The 13,478-nt window shown below is 39.9% G+C and overlaps 1 protein-coding gene across 1 annotated transcript in view; it reads right to left on the minus strand.

Annotated features, from left to right (window-relative positions):
• The window catches only part of RIOK1 (RIO kinase 1), a 16,104-nt gene extending 12,429 nt beyond the window's left edge, over nt 1-3,675 (minus strand). The window contains 4 exon segments of the mRNA XM_058831110.1: nt 1,417-1,436; nt 1,439-1,493; nt 2,512-2,716; nt 3,534-3,675. Of these exon segments, the coding sequence (XP_058687093.1) occupies nt 1,417-1,436; nt 1,439-1,493; nt 2,512-2,716; nt 3,534-3,604 (351 nt within the window). The 5' untranslated portion in view covers nt 3,605-3,675.
• Nucleotides 3,676-13,478: the final 9,803 nt, after the last annotated feature.

Consider the following 13,478-nt stretch of genomic DNA (forward strand, 5'->3'; position numbering starts at 1 on the left):
TTCATCAGAAGGAACTTTCAAAATGTTCCAATGCCTTTTTAGCTCAGCAGCTAAGGATTTATGTTTAGAAAAGAAGAGTATCAAAGGGTCTTTTCTAAGGGAATGACACCCACCACTTCTGTCTTACTATACTACACCAACACAACCTGATGTGCTACCAGTGACAAAATAATCCAAACTTTGGAATGATTCAGAAAACTGATTTGGAAACCAAAAAAATTGAAGACCAAGGGGCAAACTGCATGTAGACTACTTCTAAGCTTAATTTTTCTTAACAAACTTATTCAGACAAGGAAATAAGACCTATGCTTCTGGGTTCAAAGTATTTAAGTGAAAATAGAAGCACAAGTAATACTCACATGTCTGCTTCCTTCTGTCTAGACTTTTCTGTGACTCTGTTTATAACAGAGTCATCAAAATTTAGTTTATCTGAAAAACACATAAGAAGAAATGAAAAAAAAAAACCAAAACAACAAAAACCCAAACCCAAAGAAGTTTCCTACACACCAGGGTTAACCTAGCACTTCACTCTGTTTACATTTCAGGATAGGACTATAAGGTAACAATACAAATGAGTGAGACAGTTCCACAGACTTGGAAATGTGATGCCAGTAATGCCCTTTGGATAACATCTCGCCATTAAATTTATCTGTTGTAAAAATCAAATACCATTTTTCTTAACACAGTAAGCAATAGCCTCCCAGATCCTCTTCAACAATGCATTTAAATGGTGTTTGATTAAATGCTAAATGTATAAAATCTGCTGTATTTGGCTACAAATACCAGCAGCCTTCATCCTAGCACCACTTTGTTATCAAGGAAAACCCAGCCTCTGATCCCTACCCTATCAGAAGGTGCCAGTCACAGCTACCCCTTGTCCTGACAGGCTGTGCTGAGCAGCCATCTCCATCTCAGGGTAAAAATCAAACCACACCAGCTTGGATGTCAGCCTCTTCACTTAGCACAGGAGCTCTGCCCCTGGGAGAGAACTGCTGTATAATGTACCCCCAAATACTGTAGAGGACTGCATTTGTCTAGAAAATGCAGCTGTGGGAATGATCAACATCACAACAGAGAGCTGATACCCTCCCTCCACCCAAACAGCTTGTTCCTACAGACAATCTAGGGAAGAAAGACTTCATGTGGCCTGGAGAAGTCAAGGGGAAAGAAAAAACCCAACAAAAAAGCCATGTGGTTCTAAAGGTGGAGAGAAAGGGGTATGACAGGCAGCTCCTGGAGAGCAAAGGCAACTTCTGAGTACTCAAAAGGCATTTTTCAATCTCTCTGGCAACGGTTAACTCACCCATTCCAGTGAGTTCTGGCTTAACAGAAGCAGAATTAGTCCTGAGAATGCCACAGAGTAGTAACTGATTAAATAACAGAAGACAGTCCAATTATACTCACCTAAATTATTTTGTGTTCAAATTTTCTTAAACCTTGCCTGCAGGGGTTGACAGTTTTGCTGAAGAGCAATTAGGGGTCTGTCTATTTGCCTGAAATAAAAGATTTGTTAACATAAGTCATGTTCTGTACACAGCCCTTTGAAATTCAAACCGTATAATTGGAAAAGTCATCTCAAATGCCTATGCCTAAAGCTGTAGGATGAAAACCACCTGATATATCAGGAAACAGATATGGACTAACACCAGATTTTATTTAAATCAAGAAAAGAAAATACAGTTAACACATCAGTTAAAATTCTAAAAGTCCTCCAAACCAGAGTTATTTTTAGTTTAGGAAGCTACAAGTCTCTCACACAGCACTTTTTCTGTCTGTGAATGGAAGAGAAGATAGAAACAAGGAATAAAATAAGAGGGAAAAATGCAGAGGTAATGAAATGAGAAAACTTTCCAAGATTCTGTCTTACATGTAGTCCTCCCCAAACACAACTAACCCTTAACATGATTTCACCATCACTGAACAGCATAAACCTCTAAATAAAGCGCTGCCTAACATGTTATGCTATGATCAGCACCACTATGATTTATCAACTGTTCTGCTAAGTTGCCACACACTCTAAATTAATTCACTTCAAGCCCCCCCCATCCATTTCCTATGCTTGTATTTTTCTTTGCCTTCTTCACTCCTAAGCCAAAAATAGAACCAGTTTCACCCTGGATGTACTAGCAGATAGTCTAAAAATAAACAGAAAGGCTGTGGAAGATGCTCAGAAACACAGAGGACAAATAGCAAAAAAGTAAGGAATATCTCTAGGGATGAAGGTGAGCAAAGAAAGAAGAGTTGAGAAAGGTAAGGAAGAGAAGGAAACTGCAGTGACAAAGAGAATCCAGCAAAAGGGCTTGAGACAAGAAAATCAAATGGAGCTCTGGCTACAATGTACATACACATATGGCATGTCAGAGGAACAGATGCAAAGGGCAGGCATTCTCTCAAGGAAAAATTTCCGCTTGCATTTGTCCTCAACATAAAACTAACAACAAACCAAGCATCCAGGCTGGCCCCATTATCTCTTGGGCACCCCCAAGGCTCACAAAATAGCCTTCAACATACCTGCGGATTGCATCCACCAGCAGCATTGTGGCGCTTTGTGAGTCTTCCCACCTCATCATCCCAGTCCCAGTCTTCATCTTCCTCTTCATCATCGTTGTCATCATCACCATCTCCTTCCTCAGCGTTAACTTCTTCACACGTGCATAGCTGGCAGCTCTCAGGGACCTCACCCTCTTTACATGTCTCTGTGTCTTCCGCAGATTCACTTAAAAGAGACGGAGATGTCTCTATAACTGAAAATCATTGTTACAGCCACCAAAAATGCAATAAACTTGTCCCCATAAATGACTTTACACTTTCACTTGTGTTTTAATTCACTGAGTCCAGTTCTGAGGCACCCTGTTCAGGAAGGATATTGAGGTGCTGGATCAGGTCTAGAAAATGAAATTAAGCTGGTGAAGGGTCTGGAGCATAAGTCCTGTGAGGAGCAACTGAGAGAGCTGGGGTTGTTTACCCGGAGGAAAGAAGGTTCAGGGGGGACCTTATCACTCTGTACAACTCCCTGAATGGAGGCTGTAGCCACGTGGGTCTCCTCTCCCAGGCAACAAGTGACAGGAAAAGCACATGGCCTGAAGTTGAAAGTCGGGAGAATTTGGAAGAATTTCTTCACGGAAGGGCTGGTTAGACATTGGAATGGATTGGCCAGGGAGGTGGTGGAGTCACCGTTCCTGCAGGTGTTTAAGGAAAGACTGGACTTGTTACAGTGCCATGGTCTAGCTGGCACCGTGGTGCTGGGTCACAGCTTGGACTCGATGATCTCGCAGCTCTTTCCCAACCTAACTGATGCTACGATTCCGTAATGTCAGTAACGAGTCACAGACTTCTGCCAAGACAAGTATGTCCCAAAGCAGCACACATCATGGAAAAGGGAAGCCGAGAGACACCCGCAGCCTTTCCTCTCACCCTCTCCAGCAACCGGGCAGCACCACCCGCTCTCCCTTCCCCGCTGCCGGGCAGGTCCCGGGGCTGCTCCGCGTGTTCTCCCGGCCGCGCCCGGTGCCCGGCCCCCCCAGCGCCCTCACCTGTCCGAGCAGTCCGCATCATCGAACTGCCCGGGCACGACCTGGCTCATCACCAGCGCTCGGTAATCCATGGCGGCGGCGGCCGGGAGGCAGGAGCCGGGAGCCGGGATGCCCGCGGGACGCAAGCGCCGGCCCGGCCGCTACGGCGCCGCCAGAGGGACAAAAGCAGCGCGGGCGAACGCGGCCGGGACGGACCCGCCCTGCTCCGGTCCCCGCTGCCATCCCCGCCCTCTTCTCGGGCTCCCGCGCCGGGAGAGCCTGGCTCCAGCACACGGAGAGTCTGTTTACAAGGGCTGGTCGTGGGGAATGGCTTTACACTGAAAGAGAGTAAGGACAGGTTAGATATTAGTAATAAATCCTTTACTTCCAGGGAGGTGAGGCACTGGAACAGGTTGCCCAGAGAAGCTGTGGATGCCTCATCCCTGGAAGTGTCCGAGGCCAGGCTGGATGGAGCTCGCAGCGACCAGGTGTAGTGGAAGGTGTCCCTGCCCACGGCAGGGGGGATGGAACTAAATGATCTTTCATGCCCCTTCCAACACGAATAATTCTGTGTTTCTCTGAATCCTCAGCTGCTGCCGATACGTCAATAGTGAACTGTGGCACATCTGTGTAATATTAAATAATATAGCCTTAAAAAGAGTGCATTTGCAAGCCCTTATCTCTTAACTGGGAATGATCGTTCCTGCCACAGATTGACGGTTGTTTTCCCTAAAACACAAGTGATGACCTGTGTCCTCTGTGGTAGATACTGAGAAGTTTCATTTGGTATAGTCTGAAACCTTAAATTCCAATCTTTATTAAAATAAAGCTCTAATTGAAGCCAAATGAATTCCGAATTTGCAAGCCTGGCTAGAAGCATCTTAGCTCTTAACGCCCCTTGCATTGAATAACATTATAATCTGTTTATATACTGATATGATGTAGGATTAAGAAAATAAAAGTGGGTGCCGGGCTTTTGCTATCTGGTACATAAGAGTAAAATTTTAAAATGCAGTCTCTTTTTTTTGTAGCTGTTTTCCCATTATCCAAGTGATACGTATAAAAGCTATGAAAAACCTGTGATTGTTCAGAAAACATGGATGCTTGTGCAGAGATACCTTTAAAAAAAGGTTTAATACAGTAGGTGTCATTTCCATCTGCAACACTTCCATTAAGTCAGCTCTTTGAGAGTCTCTGTGCTCACTTCACCCAATGTACAGCCATCTACAACAGAAATCAGATTAAGATCACCCGTTTACTGATCTTTTTCCTAGAACCAGGTGTTGGAAGACTCAATCCATGTAGGTTAATCCATTTGCGTAGAGAAGGCGCTGTTCTACAGGATTATTTCACTCCCTAATAAATTTTTCAGTGTTCTTAAGTAAACATACCTGTTTATTGTAATGACAAGGAACTGTTTGAAATGTAACACTACCAGAGGATTTCCACATTAATTTTTATTCCTTCTATGCTTTGGGTTTCCATACAACTTTTTCTTGGAGTGCAGCACACTTTTTTGTCCCAGGCTTTAAGAGCTCCTTTGGAAGGAGGCACAAACTGTTATGCAAACAATTTGTCTGCAACAAGGTTAAGGGAAACAGTCCACTAGGCAATGGTGATACTTTCAGAATGAGAATAGGAAAAAAGGTATCAGAGATGCACCTGTTATCACCCCTAATCCATGGGAGAACAGACATCCATCAGACTACGTATTTAGCTTGGACCATTGTAGCTCCATGTTCCCTGTCACACGAGACTCCTCAGAAAATACTACCTCCCTTACTCTTCCTATGGCTATATTATTATTTTTCCTGAAGATTAACAGTCAAAATGTTTGTTCACACTCGAAGATGCGCTAATTCTGTACTTAACACGACATATTCTATAGGTCAAGTATATATTCTGGTTCACACTGAAGCTGGGAAACTGGTTACAGAGACCATACTCAGAACCCCTGGGAGAACTGCAGTGTTGCTCCTTCCTGGAAGAACTGACTTGAGAGAACCACCAACAGCCTCCTTTTCATATCTTCAGGATGAAATATACAACTCGGTGGCAAGAAAAGACACTGCCTGCCAGCTCTGTGAAGCAACCTGTGCTTCTGAGCCCTTCTTGGAAAATCTAGCATGCAGTATGTTCTTGTTGGTGAGGCTAAACATGAGAGGGATTTCAAGTGCCATGTGCTAGGATGAGCATGTTATAATGACATCTATCACACACCCCTCCCCTGCCAAAGTATGCCAGGCAGTACTTGGTAGTTCACAGTGGTGTCTAAAAGGTCTTTAGCTGGTGCAAAGCTCTTTTAAATCAACAGACTTTGATTTTGACGTCAGCTCTTGCTGCCATGGCATGAGTAATGCACATGAACAATATGGACTGTACAGAGCACAGGGAGACATGAGAGGGGGGAGCAAAGCATTCAGTCAAGGAAGGTTAGATGATTGACATAAAAACCAATCTGAAAATGGAAAATGGCATCTATATCCTGAGCAGTTATTACAGCAACACAGCAAGTGACCAGGATCTTCTCTAGCTCATGCAGTGTGATTGACATTCCAATATTCTAGGCTATATTTCCACTTTAAACCAAGGAATTGGTTTAAATGGAACAGGCATACATACATATGAAAGAGAAATTAGCTAATATATTAGCTGAATATCACTGTGAACATTCATGTAGTCCCATCATATTTTTGATAGAGGACTCCTGATGAAAAAGGATGCACACTGAGGAGGCCAAGTGATACATTCATTAAGTTCCAATCAAAATACCTATTTTCCTCAGCTGTATTATCTCCATGAATACTCTCTGAAAACACTCAAAAAATTTAATTCTTCTTTTGAGTCCATATAAATTTTAGGTCACCTCTCAGAGTCCCTAAGCCATAGAAACACTTTAGAACCAACATATCTTTCTTCCTAGTCAATTAGAACGAGTCTTTGGGTGTGGATACATTTTTCCCAGAGGAGTAATCCCTAGTCAAGGAAGAGCAACCACATAAAAGGAGAATGTTGGGCTGGCAAAAAGAAAACAATACTAAAAAAGAATGCAGGAGCCTGGGAGATGTTTTATTGCCAGAATAATTATCAGTTAAGCCCATTGTAGGTCGTCCTGAAGAGCCTTTTGCAGAAATGTGGAGTCACTGCTGGATTGTATTATTAAAGTGTCTTCCATAACAGACATGTCTTACTTTCTCACTCAACCCCCTGTCTCTCGATCCAAGACATACTCAGGTTTTGATAATGAGAAACAGTTTCCTGGAGAAGGTAATTTGAACTCGGCTAGCAATACTCCCTTTCTAGAAGGAGCCATGGTAAGATTCCATGGAGGTTTGAGTGACGAAAAGACCCTTCTCTGATAAAATTAGTAGTAGATATATTGCAAAACTTTATATGTAAATTCTAGGCCTCACAGATGTATAGCATAAAAGAGAAGTGCTAAGAATACCAAATGCAGGTGCTGGAGTTGTGCCTTGAATTAACTGAGTAATGAATGTAGAGAGTAATGCATTTGCACTGCAGTTTCCATTCTGATTACAAATTATTTCAGAATTTAATTAATATTTAAATTAAATTATTTTTACAGTTATTACAAATAGAAAACATTAGAATTAAAAACTAAAGAAGTTACAAATTACACACTTTTGCTAGGCAGCCACTGGATGACAAATAAAGCCTCCAATCAATTGCAGAGAGAATAACTTGACTGTATGATCTGACCCTTTCCATGAGAACACAGTGCATATACCAGGCCTGATACAGTCAAACAGAGACATGAAAATATGTATAAAGAAGAGTGTAATACAGTACAACAAAAGAAGTACTCTCAGAGAGCTTCCACCAGCATCTCAGATGCTTTTTCTTTTTTATGGTTTTCTTTTTTTGTCAGTTACAGGTGGTGTAAGAAAAAAAGTAAACTGAAACATTTAAACATGGTGGATCAAATTCCACTCCTGCTTATTACTAAATTTATTAAAGTATCTAGGAAATTAAGTTGAAAAAATGTATAGCTTTCTTCCAACAGACTCAGTAGCATTTCAAACAGTTTTTGCCTTACTTCTTTGTCTTCAGCAAATAAAATCTCCTTTTAATCAGCCTTCTCATGATTCATTAAAGAGAGCAATTCATAGAGTATTGAAGACTTCTTTATTTCTTCTTTCTTTAATGTTAACATTTATTTTTCTTGATTTTCTATAATCAGATGGTTAGCCAACAGCTGAATTTTGATTTTTGGTGAGTTTTGCTTCCTTTTTTAAAATTATTGCTTTAAAATCAGGGATTACTGTATATTAGGCCAAAATCTGAAAATTACACTCCTTAAACTTCTCAATCCACTGGAACTTGATGCAGGTGCAAGGACTGTAGGCACTGCAGAAGGGTGAACTTCTTAATTTTAACCATTTTTTAATTTTGCCCACATTGACTTATCTTCACAGATGGAAAATTTCCACTGAAGCTGGTGAGAAAATAGTTTGTACAAACTGGACAGAGGGTGTCACCTCTTGTTTTGCAATAGCAGAATGACACAATTCCACTACTACAGTAACAGTATGGGTGAAATTTACTCAAATTTGTCCTCATTTGCTTTTCCACCTACTCTGAATAGAATGCTGCAAACTATGTGACCTCTCCTTCTAATTAGTTGATGATAGAAAGTGTTGTTCCCCCCAGGAAATGCTGAAAGTTGGTAAGGAGTCTTTACTCCAGCATTTTGGGATATCACTTGCTCCCAAGGAAGAATAGAAACAGGGAGATGAAATAAAAGGATAAAGAGGATCCCTGTAAAGGGATTCTCTCCACTCATAAAGCAGGGAGCTCCTTACATCTCCTTTTACAGAGCCCAATCTTACCATCCTCCTTCATGTAGAGCACAATTTAAGTGGAGAATTGAGTGAGAATCATAAGCATAGCAGGATGATCTTCATTAAGCTTGTTAGCACATGCAGGGATGCGCACTTTGATCTTTAAACCATCCTTAATTCGAAAATAAGTTACTTTTTGACCATTGTGTCTTTCAGAGTTTCAGTGATACAACTTTGTTTCGCTCCTCAGAGCTGGAACAGGACCCTCCTATCTCCTCAGGCCTTCCTCTTCTGCCAACTCAGCCTGTTTCAGTGTCAGCTACACAAACCTCCATCCACAAGGATAACAAGGAATGCACACAGTGTACCCACAGACAGTAAACCTTAGCCCTTGCCTGACTCCTTGGTCATCATTCTACAGTGCTGAGGGAGGAAAAGGAGGATACACACAGAAATGGCTCCTGTTCTTGAAAACAAAATCCTAGGGAGAAAGGGATGACAAGTTGGCAGAAAGTCAATAGCCACTATCTAAATATAACAAGCTGGCTCCTTGGCTTAAAATGCTGCAAGCAGAACTTGAAAATGAGCAAGCTGAGCTGAAGAAATCACAACAGATTTGCAAGTTCAGAAGGGAGAACCAAAAGCTGCAGCAACAGAGGGTGAAAGACCAAGGACAAAACCACATCCTGCAGCTCGAAACCGATGGAAAGAGATACGATATAGTCAGAGAACTACAGGCAGCTACAGCATAATTCAGTCTGATACTGTAAGCACCGAAAGTATCTATAGTGCACAGTCCTAGTTACCATGTGCAGCAGTTCCCAGCTGCCAGGTGCAGCAGTTCCCCTTCCCTTCTAGGGTCAAACTTCTCCAGATTCCAGCTGAGGATTCTGTCCAAAAAGCTGCTTTAAGAACTTTAATGGCAAGATAGTTCTCCTGAAGTCCTTTGCTGGATTTGAGTTCAAGTGTGGAATTCTGTCGTACACAGATATTTATGCAATAATCTAATTTCAAGCACTGATGAAATACTTTGCAATTTATTATTTCAAGTAAACAAGGGAATAAACAGTTAAGATAATGAATTATTATTTTTTTTTACTTCTTCAAGGGGAAAAGGAATGAAAGGATCAGAATGTAAACGTATAATTTGTTAATTTCTCTCTTCAGCTTTGCAGAAGCTTGCAGATAGTTTTGTCTGTGTCTTGCATGGGTTGGAAAACATTCAAAACTGGACACAATATCCTAGATGCACTCCAGTAATGATTAGAGATGTAAAAGTCACCAAGAAAACAGCTCTGCTTTGTTAATTTCCCATAACATGAAGTGTTACATCTAGAAATTAATCTTCAATTTTCCTTTTTTTTTCTTTAACATTGACAGCCCTATCTTAGCCATAGGTGGCTTTCTTACTTATTGATTACTCCATATGCAATTACAGGTACACGCTCTCTAATTCTCTTACTCTCTTACTGACTATATTTTATTTTATATTTATATTATTTATATTTTATTTTTACTTTAGGCTTAAAATAGAATTTTGCTTTCACCATATGTGACAACAATCACAATGATAAAACTAAGAGATTGGAGGTTGTTCAGATATACTCAGTGCTGCTAACAAATACTGCTGTAGTATATGGAGTTCACTCCCTGGTTGAGAAAGACTGGACTTATGAAATCCATGTGCACAATGACATGAATCCACCAAAAAACCAACCTATCCCAGAATTAATAGCTAACTTGCAGTGTAGAACAAAAATAGCTTTTTATCTTTTTGTGTCAACAACTTTGTTTCTACTCTTCATGCAGAGGCAAGATAAAAAATCTTGTGGCTAAAAATACTCTGTATGCTTTAAGTTGTACATACTGCAAAACCATCACCCAACCCAAGTGGTGCACAGAGTCTTAAGCTGGGCAACCTTGGATAAGGCCAAAGGGAGCTCTGAAGTTCCTTTCCTGTTACCATCATATGGAATCCATAAGCCTGATTAAGAAAGCATAGTTATCAGTGACAAATTTATCTAGACTATTACAGTTTTAATTTGACTTTTTCCATTTCTCAAAAAAAACCCTGTAATTTTTTAGTCAAGTTTGTGGAACACAATTTTTTATATATTTCTGTGATAGAGATCTCAAGAGAGATATCCCCCTCTTTTTTTTTTTTTTTCCCTTAAGTAAAATACAGAATCTGTGTGTGGTTGAGACAATTTTCTGAAGTAGGGTAGCTAAAATTCCTTCCTGAAAAAAACTTGGGAAAGCATCAACCTTCAAGGAACCACCACAATTCAGGCAAAATTTGGCAGATCTCATTAAGAGCTCCTGTGAACACTGGTTTGTCTCCTGTACTACCACCAGAAGTAGCTGACAGGACTTCCAGGGATGAAGGTTACTGTATGACTCCTTTCTGCTTGCATCAATTTCCAATAAGTTAATTCCCCACAGTAATAATCAGTGGTGAGAAAGAATAATGTCAGCTTGACAGGTCTAAGTGGGAGATTCTCGCTGGTATTATTAATAACTACCACATATAGCAACTGTTTGTAATTTTGAAAACTACTACAGAAATTTCAAAAACCCATCAGAATTCAATATCCATAGAATTATTTCTCTGGACTACAAAAAGTAACAAAGAGATAAATCTTGGCACCTTTTTTTTTAAGTAATAGTCTGTCTTCTGATTTCAGTGGGCATGACATAATATGGAAGGGTACAAAATCACCAACTATTAGAGAAAAATTTTAGAGCTTTTAACAGTTTCTGAAAAAAAAAAAAATTACTTTATCTGTGAGCCCCAGAAAAGTTTAAGAAAAAGATAGCAAGTAAAAATAACAAGTTACCTTTTTGGGGTGCACTGGCATAGGGGGTTAGTTATCAAAAATATTGCATTGACCTGAACCTGAAGAGAACTGAGAAGAATGCAGTTTTTGGCACATGGTAGGAACTGCAAGATATTAACACCTGGAGCAATGTCCACAGAAAAACAACTGAGAAAAAAAAGCCCTCTGAGCATTTTGCTAACAGGGAAAATTCCAGGAAAACACAGGGAGCAAGTGAGAAAGTGAGCCTCCTGATTGTCCCAAGAAAATTTCCTTCTACAATACAAGCAAGCTCTCTGTCCTAGCCAAATTATATTGCAGCCAGCTTTTTCCTGACACATCTTGGTATGCCATCCAAAGTGAGAAACAGGAAGCAGGAAACAGGTTAGGACTGTATGTGTGACAATGCTCCTAAAAGTGCTTTGCTGAGTTATTCTCTCATAGAAGGCACTGAGTAAACAATGAAGTGGCAGTCCAGCTGATTCTTGAACCCATGGCCATGCCAAAAGCAAGTACTGATAGCAAAACCAATAAATCTCTACATAAACAGTTCTTTGCCTTTTGCTGATATCTTCAAAGAGGAAACAATACATCTGGGAGATTCATTTAAGAAGTTGAAAATAGAAATGTAAGGTAAAGGTTACTTATAGATCCATTACTTATAGATTCCTACAGACTGGGAATACCCACCCTTTTTCTAACACATGTTCTGAAGATAAAGGCATATTTCCTCATAACAGTTTTATGTATAATTTCTAACTGAAAATCCTCTTTTAAATGCAAGGATACAATGTTTGTATGTGACTGCAATCACATTTCCAGGGACAACACGAACTCTGACTGAACACCAGTCTTCTCAAAACTGGCATCCAACATAACAGATGTCAAAGCTCAACGTCACAATAGCGGCACATATTGTCATCACTTATTTTATTATGCCTGTGAATGAACACACAGAGCAGTCCATGCAAAAAGAAAAAAAAAATCTCTGCAGGTTGTTTCAGGTTTTCATAGAGACTTCTCTTTCAAATTATAACTTGTTTCATATGGGTAGAATGCTTAGCACAAAAGAATGCAGCCTAATAGGCTTTTAGGTACAGCTGTAACATTGGAGCCAATCTTGGCTTGGTGTGTTGCTGAAGCTAGTCAAAGTACTGCAATTATTTTCAGATACACTTGTAATAACACCTTTCTGTGCCCCCACAACATACAAATCCAGTAAGGGCACCATAGAGGTTAATTAATAAGTAACATTAGGACATTAGTAACAAAGAACAGTTAACTCAGATGGAAAAGCAGCACTTAAAGTACATAGGCACTGTGTAGAAGACACAAAATGTTTCAGATCCTGCAGTGCTATATAGGAAACCTCCTACAGCATGCCAGTATAATTTTATTTCTCTGAAGAAAAAATAATTAGCTGCTCTTTCCCCCCCAAAAAAACTCCTCCAAAACAACCAAACCATGACTAGGATAACGACATCACCATCTGGTGAGAGACCTTTACAGAAAAAGTAATACTATACCATTAGGTGGACATTATCTGGACTAGAAATACTTTTACCAGTAGCAATGAATGTTTTCCAGTGTTTGTATTTTCATGTCACTTTCAATACTTAACAGCATTTCAATAACATTTTCAGTATGTTAAAATAAGATTAGGCTAAACTAGAATTACTTAGAGTTATCAGTTACTTCTGATAATTTTTAGTGTAATTTGCAGGTTCAAAATTAAATGAGTGAAAGTTAAAAATGAAACACTCAAGACTACATTTACCATTGCCATAAAAGCAATGCATGCCCAAATGACAAATTAAATCAAAAATTAGAACATATCTTAACACTACTCTTGTTTCATTTTACCCTGTATGCAAATTGCTGAATAAAGTGTGGGAGAAAAGAGAAAGCATGGAGGCTGTTTTGGATCTTGGCATTTTTATTTTCACTGAATGTTTTGATTGTAGGGCTTGGAAAAGCTCTCCATTTTAACATCCATTGCATTTAACAAAACTACTGAGATAAAGGCAATGTATCAGTATCAAATTCATTGTCTATCGTGCTTTGGGAAAAACTTTCAATTAAACCATCAAATATATGACTCAAAACCAGCTACTCTAGAGCAACACAGAATTACGAGATTTCCACAGCACCTTTGTTTCATTAATATGCTCCCTTGGTCTTTCCAGAGGTATGTTAGTCTACTTCCCACAGACTCACAGAATATTCTGAGTTGGAATGGATCCACTGTTGTCCATAAAAAAAATTGGACTCGTTACCTGGTGTGCAATAAGCCAATAATTAGAGACTTGAGAGAGACGCTGACCATTTTTTTCAGAGTTGCAGCAGCC

This window comes from Poecile atricapillus, chromosome 2, assembly GCF_030490865.1.
Source record: "Poecile atricapillus isolate bPoeAtr1 chromosome 2, bPoeAtr1.hap1, whole genome shotgun sequence".
NCBI classification, from domain to species: domain Eukaryota; kingdom Metazoa; phylum Chordata; class Aves; order Passeriformes; family Paridae; genus Poecile; species Poecile atricapillus.